The sequence below is a fragment of the Mesoplodon densirostris genome, chromosome 18 (assembly GCF_025265405.1).
Source record: "Mesoplodon densirostris isolate mMesDen1 chromosome 18, mMesDen1 primary haplotype, whole genome shotgun sequence".
Lineage (NCBI taxonomy): Eukaryota > Metazoa > Chordata > Mammalia > Artiodactyla > Ziphiidae > Mesoplodon > Mesoplodon densirostris.
Genome location: NC_082678.1, coordinates 47693799 through 47710155, shown reverse-complemented (window position 1 = coordinate 47710155; position 16357 = coordinate 47693799). Strand labels below are relative to the sequence as shown.

Below are 16357 nucleotides of genomic sequence, written 5' to 3'. Positions count from 1 at the left end.
GCATTCTAATGGTAAAACAGGCAAAGAACATAAGGTAATTTATAAAATGTGACACCAATACATATAATTAGTAAGCATAGTACTTAAAAAAAATCAACCTTATTAGTAATCATAGTATGAAAATCAAAACAATGAGATGCCAGTTTTTGCCCATCTTTGGCAAAGTTACAAAAAAGTCAAACTATTCATGATTAGTGAGGATGCTAGATAACAGATACGATATTCTGCAGTTTAAACAGCTATATAACTTTTTTGGGAGGGCAATTTGGCATTATCTATCAAAAGGCTTAAAAATCTGCATACCCTCTTTGACCTAGTAATTCCACTCAAAAATCTGCCTTACGAACTGATAAAAGAGATATGTAAAGATTGCCTGAGATGGCATCATTTATAAAAGTGAAGAGTCAGTAACTTTCTAAAATGCCTAATGATTAAGAACTAAAAATATTATGGTATGCCCATACATGTTAATATAATGCAGCCATTAAAATTCACACTGTGAGTGAACATGGAAATATATTCAGGATATATTTATTGCTAAGTGAACAAGGTAGATTACAAAACAGTATATACAGTTTTATTCTATTTCTGTTAAAAAGCAAAAAACTTTGCACATATCTATCTGTCCATCCTTCTATCCAGCCAGGACAGAAGATAGAAAGATCAAGGAATCTTTCATTTTCCTTATTGCTAATATTGATTTTTCTAATATTTCTTTAAATGAACATCTATTTTGTAATACAAAGAAAGACTTTTATAGTAAAAAAAAAACTTAAAAAGCATACATTTCTGAGTTAAATAACTCTACTTCCAAAATCCCAACTGAAGTGACCAAACTGAATACACAGAGTATATCCCCCACTCCCCATGATGCCTCCTTTGTCTACTGTGTTCACAGCAAGGGCCACGGAATCTAGAATAGCTCCTGACGCATAGCAGTCAATAGCTATTAAATGGGAAAATGCCATCCATCTGCCATAAACCATAAAGAATTACTGCCAGATGGATAGAGGATAGCTGGAAACAGGTCATTAAGAGCCAATTCACAGCTTCCCTTCCTAAGAGAGCAACTTAAAAGAAAAAAAATTTTCATTTTGCTTGATGTTAGTATGTAGATGTGGAATTGATTTTTGTATACTGACTTTATATCCAGCAACTTTGTTAAACTCACTTATTAATCTGAATAATTTATCCTTATTTTCTACGTATGAATCACATTATTTGCAATTAAAGATAGCTTTATTTTTTTCCCTTTCCAATCGTCTTTTTAGTACTTTATATTATCTTACTGTACTGGTTAGAACCTTCAACATAAGCTGAATGAAACTGGTAATTAATCACCCGTATCTCTATTTCTTGACATGCTTGGTGGTAATACAGTTGCTCACTTTGTGATGAGTCTCTTTGTTTTACATATTTCCATACGTATATTTCATAGTGAAAAAGGTTAAAAAAGAAAAAGAAAGCAGCAAGAGAAGAAACCATGAAGAGCCTGGCAAAATTCTCCAGTTTGGAAGGGTCAATTAGTTTCCTACTGCTGCTGTAACAAAATACCACAAATTTAATGACTTAAAACAAAACAATTTATTATTCTACAGTCTGAGAGATCAGAAGTCCTAAACTCAAGATGTTGGCAGGGCTGTGTTCTTTCTGGAGGCTCCATGGGAAAATCTGTTTCCTTGCCTTTTCTAGTGTCTAGAGGCCACCTGGCATTCCTTGGCTCATGGTCCCTTCCTCCATCTTCAAGGCCAGCAGCGTACTATTTCCAAATCTCTCTCTCTCTCTGTGACTTCTGGTTCCATCACCACATTTCCCTCTTCTGACCCTGACACTCCTGCCTCCTTGCAAGGACCTTCGTGATTACGTTAAACCACCTGGATAATCTGGGGTCATCTTCCCATCTCAATATCCTTCACTTAAACACATCTGCAAAGGCCCTTTTGCCTTGTAACGTAACTTATTTAACAGATTTTGGGGAATAAGATGTGGACCATCTTTAGGGGAGGGCATTATTCTGCCTACCACAAAATGTGAGGGTATGGGGGCAGATGCAGAACACCGCTTGGAAGACTTCACTGCTACAAATCAGTACCAATCACAATCAACAGTTCAGAGAGGCCCAAATAAATGTAAGTGGGAAGTGGCCGGAGGGTGGAAGTTCTTCTTGACATGGTAGGCCACAGCTCCAGGAAGGAGGTCAGAAATTGCTATATCATTTATGTGAAACAGAAACTGGACATGGGATACTCATTCTGGTACAGTAGCTCCATTATATACAGGAAAGAAAATGTAGAAAATAAATTCGTATGTTGAGAATGCACACCACCTGGCCTCCGCCCCAGCCGCTTCAGGGTGGTGACTTGGTAATACAAACATATATCAACCAGTTTTTGACTTGAGAAGGGGATTCTAAATGATATTTGTAGGTAAAGAAGGCATCCAGTGAGAATCTACCTAATCTGTTGTGGAGAAAATATCAGAACTGAGTAAACCTTTCTTTGTTCAAAGAAATATAAAAGGCCAGAATCAGATTGTAGAAATACAAGTGGGGGCCTATGAAAAGAGTCTGCAAGATAAAAAAGGGAACAGAGCATGCAAAGAGAGAGAGAAATAGAGAATACTTGGGGGGAAAATGTTAGCTGACGGAGACAGTATCTGCTTTACTCTTACAATTGGATTTTTAAAATCATAGATTCTGTGAAGTATGCTAAAAAATAAATGACAGGGCCTCCCTGGTGGCGCAAGTGGTTGAGAGTCCGCCTGCCGATGCAGGGGATACGGGTTCGTGCCCCGGTCTGGGAGGATCCCATATGCCGCGGAGCGGCTGGGCCCGTGAGCCATGGCCGCTGAGCCTGTGCTCCGCAACGGGGGAGGCCACAACAGTGAGAGGCCCGCATACCGCAAAATAAATAAATAAATAAATAAATAAATAAATAAATAAATAAATAAATAAATAAATAAATAAATAAATAAATAAATAAATAAATGACAAAACAAAACAGATAAAGGAGACCTTGGTAAAAGGCAGGCAAAAATATAAACATTACAGGATAAGATAGGGAAAAAACGTAAGGCAACGAATAATGCAACAGCAGACTTAAGAACTGAATTAGAAGCAGTAAAGAGTAGAATCAGCACTATAAAAATCTGAACCAATTAAAGACAGGAAAAACTTGAGAAACCTTCCGAGATTGCAGAGGCAAAGCAAAAAGGGATTAAAATGATGACAGAAAAATAGGTACAGGACGAAGAACAGAGATCTAACATACATGTTAGGAGAAAAGAAATTACTGAAGAAAAGAACAAACACAACATTAGTAATCAAAGACATGGGAGATGAAAACTTTTCTGATCTAAAGTTAGAATTGCATCTGCTTATTTAAAGAGCTCATTATGTGCCATGAAAAATTAAAGTACAGAGCCCAGTACTAAACAAATCCTCAATTTGGAATTCAAGATTTAAAGAGTTGTAAGTTACCCGTGCTGTATGAAAAAAAAAAAAAAGTTTACCTACAAAGGAAGAAAAACCAGACTTTTCTCCAATTTTTCCTAACCATTAATGCAATGGAATAATAGCTATTGTTTTAAAGGGGAAAGAAGTTGACCTAAGCTAAGTTGCCATTCATGTGCAAGGGCAAAATAAGAACACTTTCAAAACACAAGTGTTCAAAAAGTAGTCATGAAGAATGTCCTCAATATACTGTTTAACGAAAAGAACAAAGTAAGGAAGAGAATGTATATCGCACTATCATTTTGATCATATATGTATATATGTTTATAAATATGTTTCAATGGGCATAGAAGTGGTCTAAAAAGATAAATATCAAATTGTTAACAGTGGTTATCCCTAGAGGGTGACTTTGACTATATATTTTTTTGAATTGTTTGACCCTTTTGCTTGAGTATGTATATTACTACTGTATTTCACAAAAATCACCTTCATTTTTAAAAAGCCTCCATGTTATCTTTGCTGAAAAAAATTCTACAATGTTGCATCTGAATAACAGATGAATCAAAGTAAAGAACATAAGAATGGGAAAGCCACAGAATAAAAAGACAAAAATGGTGAAAACTGAACACTGAAAACACTTACTATAAAATTAATTCTAAATAACTATTGTAAATTTAGAAACAAAATGCAACTGTGTGAAAAAGAAAATACATATTGTAAACAGTCCTAATTTTCACATCTTAAATATGGGATAGTCAACTGTTTTTTTTTTCCCCCTTTCACTCTTGATGTTGATACTTTGAGAATAGAAGATTATGTATGTTTTTCAAAAAATTAGTCACTGGTAGCACTTAAAATTAATATTTTCCAGACCACCAAAAAACAAAGGCAACATTTCCCCCCGAACTATATATGTATCTATGTATATATGTATATGTATGTATGTATATATACGTATGTGTATGTGTGTATAAAAACAAGGGTGTTTAAAAAACATAAAATAAGAACAAAGCATATACTGTATGGTCCCAATTTTATGAAAGGAAAAGAATAAGTACACACATATAAGCATGGGGGCAGGGGAAAGACTGAAAGGACATATATGAAACCTTAACACCAGTTAATTTTAGGTGGTAGTTTGTAGGTGATTTTTATTTTCTTGTGCTTTTCTATATTTTCTATTTAAAATATTTGGGGGTAATTATGTGCACAACAAACATGCCAAAAATATCATTTAACAAACAGACAAGCCAATAGTTTCAAAAGTTGAACAATTTAGGTGCAGTGGTTAAGAATCCTCCTGCCAATGCAGGGGACGTGGGTTCGAACCCTGGTTTGGGAAGATCCCACATGCCGCGGAGCAACTAAGCCCATGCGCCACAACTACTAAGCGTGCGCTCTAGAGCCCGTGAGCCACAACTACTGAAGCCCACGCCCCTAGAGCCCGTGCTCCACAACAAGAGAAGCCACTGCAGTGAGAAGCCCGTGCACCGCAACGAAGAGTAGCCCCCTCTTGCTGCAACTAGAGAAAGCCCGCGCACAGCAACGAAGACCCAACGCAGCACAGCAACGAAGACCCAACGCAGCCAAAAATAAAATTAAAAAAAAAAAGTTGGACAATTTAAACCTCATCTTTAACCTCAATTACATATTTTATTAATGACAAAGCTTCCTGGGATCCTACATCCAGATAGAAGGCAAAGATTACTGTAAGAATGAATGGGATGTGATCGTGAGACTTATAACATCACCATATAACATGACCTGTAATTTATTCCCTAATCAAGCCAAAGGGTGGCCCCGGCATTAGCTTGTTGGAAAGTTCTTCACTTAGTTCTTGATGAGATAATATGGGAAGGAAAACAAAGAAGATCACACGGATTAATCTTCCTGGGGATGCTAGAATGAGGATTGCTTACATCTATTTATGACATCAACGTTTTGCTTATCATTAAATGGCTAGACCTTTAGAGCCTAAGGAAAGACACAGCCTGTCACTAAATAAATCCTTGTTCAGTACCACCTATAGCTATACAATCACATGCATTTATTTATTTATCTATTTATTTTTTTGTAGCTTTTTTTTTTTTGGCTTTATAACAAATTTAATCAGTTATACATATACATATGTTCCCATATCCCCTCCCTTTTGCGTCTCCCTCCCACCCTCCCTATCCCACCCCTCCAGGCGGTCACAAAGCACCGAGCTGATCTCCCTGTGCTATGCGGCTGCTTCCCACTAGCTATCTACCTTACGTTTGGTAGTGTATATATGTCCATGCCGCTCTTTCACTTTGTCACAGCTTACCCTTCCCCCTCCCCATATCCTCCAGTCCATTCTCTAGTAGGTCTGTGTCTTTATTCCTGTCTTACCCCTAGGTTCTTCATGACATTTTTTTTCCTTAAATTCCATATATATGTGTCAGCATACAGAATTTGTCTTTCTCTTTCTGACTTACTTCACTCTGTATGACAGACTCTAGGTCCATCCACCTCATTACAAATAGCTCAATTTCATTTATTTTTATGGCTGAGTAATATTCCATTGTATATATGTGCCACATCTTCTTTACCCATTCATCCAATGATGGACACTTAGGTTGTTTCCATCTCCGGGCTATTGTAAATAGGGCTGCTATGAACATTTTGGTACATGTCTCTTTTTGAATTATGGTTTTCTCAGGGTATATGCCCAGTAGTGGGATTGCATGCATTTATTTTGAAGATGACAATTAAGCTTTTTTGATATTGACTAACATATAACATGAACTTAACATCTTTCTCCTAAAACAGTTTACTTTTTATCACTTCTCCTATCTGCCTATAGGGCTACTGGGGTTTCAATGAGGAAATATGTGTAAAGAGCTTAGCACGGTGCCTGGAACATGATTACTGACTGAAAAATCTTTATTATTATTATGGTTTGATTACTTTTTCAATCACTTATGCTTATTCAGTATAATGCAGCAGAAAGGACATGGAGTTTTATTTATTTATTCCTTTAAAACTTGTTCTTATGGAAAATTTCATATATATACAAAAGTAGAATACTATAATAAACTCCATGTACCCATTATTCAGATTTAATAATGATCAATATTTGGCCTTTTTTTTCCCATCTACACTCCTGTCCACCTTCCTCCCCACATTATTTTGAAGCAAATCCTAGATGTCAAACCATTCATAAGAACATGATGTTCTGAAGTCATACAGACAAGGATTCTAATCCTGTACTTCCTCACTTAGCTACATAACCTTGGATAAGCTACTTAACCTCTGAATTTAGGTGCCGAGCAGCCACTCAACGAACCTAAGATCACTTTCTCCTAGTTGGCTCTAATTTTCAGCATCTGTGATGTTTCTCTCTAAATGTAACCAGCTCCACTCTATTGCTTTTACCTTAATCTGTACTCTTTATCTTACTTTTGGATAATCCCAACAGCAACCTGTTTTCTCACCTCTTACTCATCCCATACCTGGGTTTTCTACTATGGTTTGTTTCTTTCAGGCAGAATATTAATCCTGTAAGATGTTCAGTAAATCAGAAAGATCAAGGGTGAAGCAAGGTTGGGAAAGATAGCAAAGCGTATCCCCCTCGCAATGTACTCCACATTAAAACTCCAAGAAGTCTTTCAGTAATGGATTCTGTCTAATATTGTGTTACCCTAACTTACATGATTGTGAAACTCTTTTTTTTCACCTATTAAGAACCTATAAAACTAGAGTTTCATGGAACATGCTTGGGAAATACAGTGATAGGTTAATGCCAAATCAGTGCTCCTTGAGCAATGCCTTCATTGGGAAACTACCAACTCTACAAAATTTCAAGAGTTCCTTCTATAGGTTCAAATTAACTTAGGTTCCTTCTCACATCTTTGTATATGCCGTAAGTTGTCTCCCAAACTAGGAGGGTGTTTGCCTTGTATGTCTGGATTTCTCTTGTGTGTGCAGGTGTGTAATATAGGCCGCTCAGTGAATGCCTGTTGAGTGAGTACCCAGGCTAGACCGAACATGTGACTAATCTCCACCAGCAGTGAAACTGCTCATGTTGCTGCTACAAAGTCCTTGAGATACTTTACATTTCTTAATAGTGAACACTAGAAGCTGGAGAAGATGTCTATCTTCTTCAGATACCTAAAAGGTCAAGAGTTCCTTAAAAGTCCCTCTGGACACATCCATACTAATCTCCCAGGTCAACCATGGAGATGTTTCCTATGTTTCTATCATTCTTCACTCCTCTCTTGAGCCTCAGTTGTCTCTTTTATAAAATGAAGGCACGAATACCTACTTGGCAGGCATATTGTGAGGACTTAATGAAATACTGGACAGAATTACCTCTTCCTGGGACTGATACATGCTAGATACTCAAGAGATGTTATTTTTCTCTGCCATGGAGAATAAAGCAGAGAAAAAGGAAAAGGACAGCATGTAACATCTTATATAGGGTAGCCAGGGAAGACCTCTCCAACAAGGTGGCAGTGAGAGTGCCACACAGGTATCTGGGGACGGGGTGTTCCAGGTTAAGAGGAAAGCAAGTACAAAGACCCTGAGGCACAAGTGTGTGGCTTGTCTGAGGAACAGCAAGGACGCCTATGTGACTAGGGCATACTGGGCACACGGAAAGCAGCAGGAGCTGGATCAGAGCGTGAACAAAGAAGTGACATGATCTTATTGATGTTTTAAAAAGATCATTCCAGTGGCTGTGTTGAAAACAGACTGGAGGGTAGGAGGAGGGAGGTATAAGAGAAACCAGTCAGAAGGCATTTTGTTGAATCGAACTAGGGTGTAGTGGTAAGAAAGAGTTGCATTTGCGTTTATTTTGAGGGTAAGGAAGACTTGGATTGCTGATGGATTAGTTATGGAGGTGTGAGAAAAAGAGAGGAGCGAAGGATAACCCCAAGAATTTTGACATGAGCACCCCCAAAGTCAAAGCTGCCATTTACCGAGATGGGAAGACTGAAGAAAGACCAGGTTTGGGGGAGATGTTGTGTTGGGCACACCTATTTCACAGTCCTTGAAGTGGAGACCCACCTTAGTCTCAATGAGCTGTGACTGCCCCGGGCAGCCTGTGATTCACGACCACAGGCTGAGGGCATGGACCACTGGCTCTGTGTTCTTCTTGCCAGGTCATATATTGTATTTACCATATACTGTACCATACACGTGTATCATATGCTAACACCAAAGCTGGGAGAGCTGATGAGAAAACAGGGCTTAGCAAGTCTAAAGCTGGACAGGACTCCTTCCTTGTTCTGCACTGAAAGACAGCTGACCCAACTGCCAACTCCCAAAAGCACCTTCCAGAGTCAAGACCACCCTGTGATCACAGAAAAACAGTACGTACTAGGATTCCCCTGGCCCGAGCCATGGCTACCCAGTTTCTCTTCCAACTCTTCTAACTGAACATCTTCCACAAAGTCTGAACTTTGTTAGCTGTCCTCTGCCTCACACACTACAACTCCCCATTGTTATTCCCTTCTGAGACTAGAAGAGCAGGATTTTATTCCAACTTTTCATTGGAAAAGCATAAAATGAGTACTCCTCTTGAGAGACAAAGGTTTTCACATTCCCGATATTAGCCATTAAATGTACCCAAAGAGTATGAGTTTTTGATATGTCAATGTCTAGAACCCTTATCTATGTATAGAAATGTAACCATAGGGAATATATGAAAAAAATTCTGCTATAAGGAATCAGCTGTTTATAGTAGTTCAAAAATTCGGGACAGTCCCTTGGTTCAATAAAGCAAAGACTGGTTAAAGAAATCTTGGCACAGAAAAGAATACTAAGTGATCATCAAAAAAGATTCCAAATAAGAATACATTAAAAGATACTACATGCGAAAAGCAAATTATAAATAACATGTATAATATGACCCCAAGTTTTTTTGTTTAAAAAGAAGTGTGTGTTTATACCATAAGTTAAATATGATTGTATATAATTAGCAAAAATAACAGTTGTGTTACCAGTTGGTAGAGGGATTGTGGATACGTTTTTCTTCTTTTTACTTGTCTACAAGGAACATATATTCTTTTTTCACTAAGAATGAGTTAAAAAATTTTTATATTCAACATAAAATCTCTCATATTTGTAGTTTATGCTTAGAATTTAGTTTTTACTATCTGACATTAAAAAAAACAAAAAACAAAAAACAACTACCTACACCTCTACACATACTTCATCTAGGTCAAAAGACTTCCTTCTGAGAAGCCACTTGTGGACCCTCCACCTAAAGGCTCTCCTCTAGGGGATGTGATGCTACCAACTCCACAGAGGGGTCAGTCACTGAGTTCCCCTGCTCAGCACAGGAGACCCTGCTCCCAGGGTCTGTGGGCACGACTTCCCCAGCCTAGCAACCGCTACACAGGAATGTGAAGCAGAATGGACCGCTCGACTCTCCACACCTGGCCACAGACCCAACTGTTAAGCAGAGACTACGAGTTCCACAGTCCCCACCAGGGCAACAGGCAATGGGCTTTGTTTTCTATAAACAGACAAGATAAGGAAAAAGTTCAGGTTAAAACACAGTCCTTGGAGGAAGAAAAATAGAAACCAGGCAGCGGGGAATGCTTCATACTCCTAAAAGCTTTTTTTGTAAGTTAACACATGGTGTCTGCTTCTCTCTAGTCACCTATTTATCACTCTCCTCCTTAGAGAAGGGAAAAAGCCCTGGCTGTTTTCCTAGTGCAGAGTTTTGTGGCTGGGGGGAAGGATGAAAGGGGGGAGGAAGGAGGGTGCTTTAAGCATGATGCAAACCATTTGGAGCTGAGTGAGAGCACTGCCAACACAAGCTGCACTATTTAAACAAGTGAGGAAATGATCGTATATACAACATGCCAGTGAGCGCACACACACACCAAAGGAAGTCGAGAGGGCTTTTTTTTTCAGGACGCAGAGCTGGATGTCAGCGGCTAAAAGGTCGATATTTTCCCTTAACACCCTTCTCAATGACTTAATCATGTTCCGTTTGCACAGAAAACTTCCCAAGAATAAAAGGGTCTGGAGAATTAAGAGGAGGGGTGAATGGGGAGGGATGTTTGGCCTGGGGCTGACCTTATCCGAGGTTTTCTCCACGTAGCAGGGGTCCTGAGGGGCAGCCAGCAAGGGTACAAAGCCCGAGAGAAGCCGATCCTCTTCCAGGATAAGGAGGGTGAGGTCATCGTCCGGGTCCTTGTACAGTGGCACCTCAGACTGATTCACTGCAGTCAGTATGTTACAGAAATCAGCCAGCATCGACCAGACATCCACAGCAACCCTGTGAGAAAGAAGGTAAGAAAAGAAGAGCAGCTCTAACGAGGGACCAGTTAAAGTATTCTAAGCAGTTGTGGGCAGGGAGGTACTCGTGGCACTTGCTGTCTACGGCTGGCATCTGCCAGGAAATCTAACCCAAAACGCTAGGATACAAAATTGCGCCCGTGGCAGTAATCTGGTGTGTGTGTGTCCATCTATGCGAAGTTGAAGTTGATTAGGGGGAGTTTTTAATCCTAACCAGAAAGGAAAAAGAATTTAAGAGAATCAGTTGCCTAATGCAGGTCCTGTCACCTTTCCAGACAGTGTGCCTGAGACACTTACTCAAACACTCAAGACAACCAGTGCCTGAGGCAGCTCCCAGAATTCCCCTACTCCTGTCCAGCCAAGTATATGCCACACAGACAGCAACACAGTGCCAATCTCCCCTCCTCCCACACAGCCAGAGGGGCCAGTCACACCAGGCAAAGAGTCATGTGGTTATTACCTCCCACCCCAGTCCCCTACAATGCTTTAGAAGTCTCTTCCTACATATAAGTAGGAGAACAATCAAACATACCCACCAAAAGCCACATTCCTGGCCCGCCAAGATCTTCCCAGGAGGGTAAAGCTTCCCATGCATTTCAGCCGACAAACCAGTATCAGTGCTGTCTTGGCCATCCCTCTCCCTCTCCTCTCCCTCACCTGTGGAAGGTTAGATATAGGGTGACCAACTGTTCTGGTTTGCCTGGGATTTGTCCCAATTTTAGCACCCAAAGTCCCATGTCACCAGAAACCCCTCAGTCCTGGGCAAACTGGGATGGCTGCTCATTCCTAACTGCACATCACCAAGTCCTGGCTGAACCTAAGAAATCTTGAAAACGCAAAGTCTAGCTCTCCCCATTTCAAACTCCAGGGCAGAATTCGAAAAAGAAGGTTCATTTCTCTGTCACCATCATTTGTCAAAGATCTACCGTGGTTCATATCCCTGCTTTGATGGGTGCTAACGATCCTTAGGAGCTTTCTTTTTTGCCGGCACAGGACGCAGCTCAAATAGCCAAACTGTAGTCAGATCCAGGGCTTGCCAAATCTATAGGCCCTGGGCTGTACAAGACTTGGTTTCCTTTTCCAGAAGACTACCTTAACCAGGGACTCTGCAACAGGGAGTGCCCTATGGATGCTAAGCTGTACTCTAAAAGGAGTGCGCTGCATAGAAGAACAAAGAAAAGCTTTACAATTAGGCTCAAGAGGTGGAGCGGCAAAAGAGGCAAGAAGCAAAGAGAGCTGTAAGAGCGAGCTACATCCTGGAATCTTCCCAGAGGAGTAACTGCGCATGAGCCAAATCTGCTAGGGAGGGGCCTCAGACCTAAGCAATGTGTTTCTCCTGGAGACTGGGCGCCTTTGGGAGATGGCAGAGGAGAGGGCGTTCAAGGGACATGGCACTGAAGGTGATGCTGGGGGAGAAAGTGGGGTAGAGGTGTGGGGACTCCTTGACCGGCTCCGGGTGGCAGGAGGCCGCACTGGTGTATTTACTGTAATCACTGCACTAGGCAAAGGCAATGAAATGAAACATCTTGTTTTCAAGAGTGTCCTGGGAACCAGGCGGAACACAGCTCCATCAATCATACAACGGCACGTAATCAACACACATGTACTGCACAAGTAACTCGCCTCGCAGGCTTTGCCCAGGAAAAAGAACATGTTTGGGAAGAATCACCGGAGGGACAAGAGTTTTCTAAAGCCTCTCTCTGCACAGACACCGACAACCAGGCTCATTCACAAAGCTCCATCTTTTGGCTCGGATGAGTTTGGCTGTCAGAGATGTTTAAATATGGAAAAAAATAAACAGTTGCAACACGTTTTAGTGCAGAGATCTGCCTGAGCCCCTTTGTGATGTAATGGGAAACGCAGCATTCAGGCTACCAGCTGTAGAATAAACAGAACTTCGAGGGTTAAAAGGAACTGAACTTTCCACGACCCCATCTGCAGAGAAGAAAATAATAAGAGGAATGATGCACTGCCCCACAGCTCTGATAGTTTATCCTCCGGTCCCGGCTGCAGAGACAAGCACCGGATGTGATAGGGCTGCTCAGGGCCGCCTCCGAGGTTAGCGCTGCCCATGGGAGACGCACAGGGAGGCTCTTCCAGCTCCCCGCTTCCTCCCCCAGTGCCCTGCTGGCCACTTGAGCCCACTGCCTGAGTCTGATCCCACAGCGCTGGTGAGCTCTGGCCAACAGGCACTGCTCGGCTGCAGAGCAGCAATTTGGAAAATAAACAGGAAAGACGACAGTGAGAAGGAAGAAGGTGAAAAGTCTCCCAGCTGAATTCTTGGCTTGGGGGCCTTGGTTGGTGCTGTGCAGGTCAAGGCTGCTTCAGGACGTAGATGGGGGTGGGGGGTGAGGGCAGCAGCATCTCCAGCCAGGGAGAGGCAGCTGAAAATTACCCACGGCTGCCACACTGGGAGGCCCCACATCCCTCTCTCGTCCTCCCACCCCTACCATCTTGGATCCAAGGCGAAGGAATATGTGGTACCATGTGGTTCTCATTACCATGCTCCCTGTCCCCTAAGGCTCAGATAAACCAACATTGACTCCTCCCAGCGGCTGCTGGCCACTACTAGGGACCCCTGCCCACATCTGCCTTTTGCCCATTACCACCCACCTTGTGCCAAAACCTTAAGACTCACTGCAAAAATGAAGTGGATGAGTGTTCCTACCCTCATACTGATTTGTAAGGTAGCAGCTGATGCCAAAAGACACAGGAAGTATCCTGAGTTCCCAACTCAGAAATGTAAAGTGGCCCAAGGGCCAAGCTAGACTGAGCAGAACCAAGGGAATACACAAAATGCTCCGATGAAGGGTCATTTCTGCCCTGATCCCGTCAGACTGGTGTGTGATTCTGAGTGGCCACTTTCTTCTGGTATTGCAGTGGGACGGCCCCCGATCACTTCACATGTCATCAGTTCTCTCCTCTCTCACTGAGCATCACGAACATGAACACAACGGACTGGGCACCCATGGACCATACGGTGACCCCCACAGAGGGTGGGGCAGAGGGGAGTGTCAGGAAACTAATACTAAAAGGAAGAGGTACTCTGAAAAACTAGGTGAGATGTCTGAGCTCAGAAGTTAAGATATTTGCAGAAGTATGAGGTGATTCCTGTAGCCTGGGCAACATCACCTCAGCTTACCCTAATCAGGCCTCTGGGCTGAGAGGTCAGTTCCATGGGTGAACACAGGGCTTCCTGTCTGAGCAGAAGGGGAAAAGTTAGCCTTTTCCTGCTCTAGTCCTTATCCCAGCTGGGAGTGCCTTCCAACCTTCACCCCAATCTAGTCCTTGGATTCTAAGGATTCAAGGTTGACCTGGGCCAAGGAGCCCAAAGTCAAATTCTGGTGGCCGAGAGGAACTTTAAACAGCTCCCAATCTTCTAGAAATGCCTGGGAAATGACTCCCCAAAAGAGTTTGCAGACATTCTCAAGCCACCTTTGGTTCTACATGGACCCTCTAGAGTGCTATAGGCTTGGGCAAGTCCCTCTGCCTCGTTGTGGCCCCAACTCGTACTTTGGGAAAGCTCCCAGAGTCCAAAAAAATCCCACCAAACAGACACAAGGCAGCCAGAGAACATGAAACTGCATCCAATGAGTCTGTTCGTGGCTCTCAGAATGGTGGCAAGGGAGCCTCTCAAGCAGCTGTGATGTGACTAGTGAGCAGGGATCAGCAGTTGTAGGGTGACCCGGTGGCCCAACCCCACAGAACACACCACACACCAGGGAAAGCAGACCTCTGGCTGGAGTCTGAACATCAGATCCTAGCTTGGGACAGACCAGCAGTGGCTAGTTATAGGTATGCACTCAGGACCAAGGCTCACCCACTTCCCCACAGACATGCATTCACTTACTCCACCAGGAAAGGAAAAAAATAAAGAGTTAATTTACTTTTTATTGCCTCAGAATTCCAAGGTTTAATGTAGCTGTCAGTTTGAGTTCAGTGCAGCTGCTGGCCAATACAATGCAGCCCAGGCCAGCCCAGGTGACTAGGGAAACACATTTCACAGAAATGAACCAATACACACACTGTTGGCTGGTTGTTTGAGGGGATATTGACTTGGGGAATCAGATTAAACCTTCAGGCTGGGGTTAGTTCTGCAAACAGCATTAGAAAAGCAGCTTCACTCCAAGGAACTGAGAAGTCCTGATCTCAGGTGGACCAGTGGGTTTCTGTGTTTCTACCATTTTGGAGTTTTCTCATACGATCTGTTACTCAACTACGTCACGCTCGGAAAGATTAAGGTGTGAGATATGCGAGGCAAGTTATACCACAACAACCTATCTCTTTCCTAGAACTCAGAAAGAAAGGCAGATCTGCCAGCTTTATAGGGAAGAGGTCAAGAATGAACTTGTCTGCAAACTCCATCCGAGGACGGGACTGAAGGAGGAAGACAGTTTGGAGAATGGAGTACCAAGGCCCGACCAGGGCTCAGGCCATCCTTCTGGCAAGTCTAAGGAGGACTGAGCCCTCACACACCCCTTCGTATTTTTACTGGGGGAACAGGCTGACTGGTGATTAATATCAAGTACAATGACCCCATGTTACAAGCCTGCAGGGGCCTGTGGAGGTGGCCATTTCCTGTGTAATACCAGCTTGTTTAAACACTAACATTCAAACTCCACAGCTGCAGAACAAACCCGGAAAGAGGTGAGTGAGAAGAAGCCCTGCATTGTGTTTTGGAGCTACGGAAGATCAGAGAAGTAGTACAGATGGGAAACGAGTTGGGTCTTTTGGTTCCTGGGGTGAGACACTCTGGAAATACAGCTAAGATGGCATAGAAACTAGGCACAAAGAAACTGAAAAAGAGAAAGTCCATGGACTATAAACATAAAAGGGGAAAGGCAAAAGGCCACAGCAAGAGAAATATTCTTAAGATATGTAATATCCTCTTTTTAAAACCTGTTTGCCTACGGACCATCATATTATAGCCCACAACTCTTCACGTGGGGTTCAATGGCCAACATAAGACCACTGTAGCCCTGGAGGACTTCCCACCCAACTGGACAAAACTGCAGGAAGTGAGCAGATAATAACAGAAATGGACCTGAATCCAACAAGTCTGGTAGAGTCAAAAGAATAGTACCTGGGTTTGAAATAGCTTAGTAAGCTCCTCGGAAAGCCAGGATGTCATGCCAACTCTGTTCTCAGTAGGCCGAGGATCTGGTTCTGGTATCAGGGCTAGGCAGCTCAACAGAATGGGGTAGAGACTGGGGGAGGGTAGGAGGAGAACTATGCAGCTCCCTCTGAGATTTAGGAACTACAGTGTATTTTCCAGATGCCACCATGATATAAACCGGAGACAAAGTTATCAGGGGTCGCTATTCTAGGAGTTAAGACATGGGCAGCAAGATACCATCCTCCAAGGATAATAGCTGCTTATTAGGTGACCCCTAAAAAACATAAGACTCAGTTAAAGAAGATCCTTTCTGCCTTCCTAATTTATACAAACAAGTCAACTTGGGCCCTTGGAAGAGTGCCCAACTTAAATTAATTCTGCCCAACAGGGCAAAATCAATCTGCAGCTCAGTCACCCTGCACTACTCGAAGAACACAAACTTCATGTTCTAAGCGGTGCAGCTGGAGCCCTGTGGCCAACAACAGGTCACGGTAACCTCATTCCAGGATTTCTCA

At 42.4% G+C, this 16357-nt stretch overlaps 1 protein-coding gene across 2 annotated transcripts in view; it reads right to left on the bottom strand.

Annotated features, from left to right (window-relative positions):
* SMG6 (SMG6 nonsense mediated mRNA decay factor) overlaps positions 1-16357 on the bottom strand; it is a 232781-nt gene that overhangs the window by 101559 nt on the left and 114865 nt on the right. For both annotated transcript variants that reach the window (XM_060082915.1, XM_060082916.1), the window contains exon 13: positions 10505-10706. In XM_060082915.1, coding sequence (XP_059938898.1) covers positions 10505-10706 — 202 coding nt within the window. The remainder of the gene's footprint in view (positions 1-10504; positions 10707-16357) is intronic.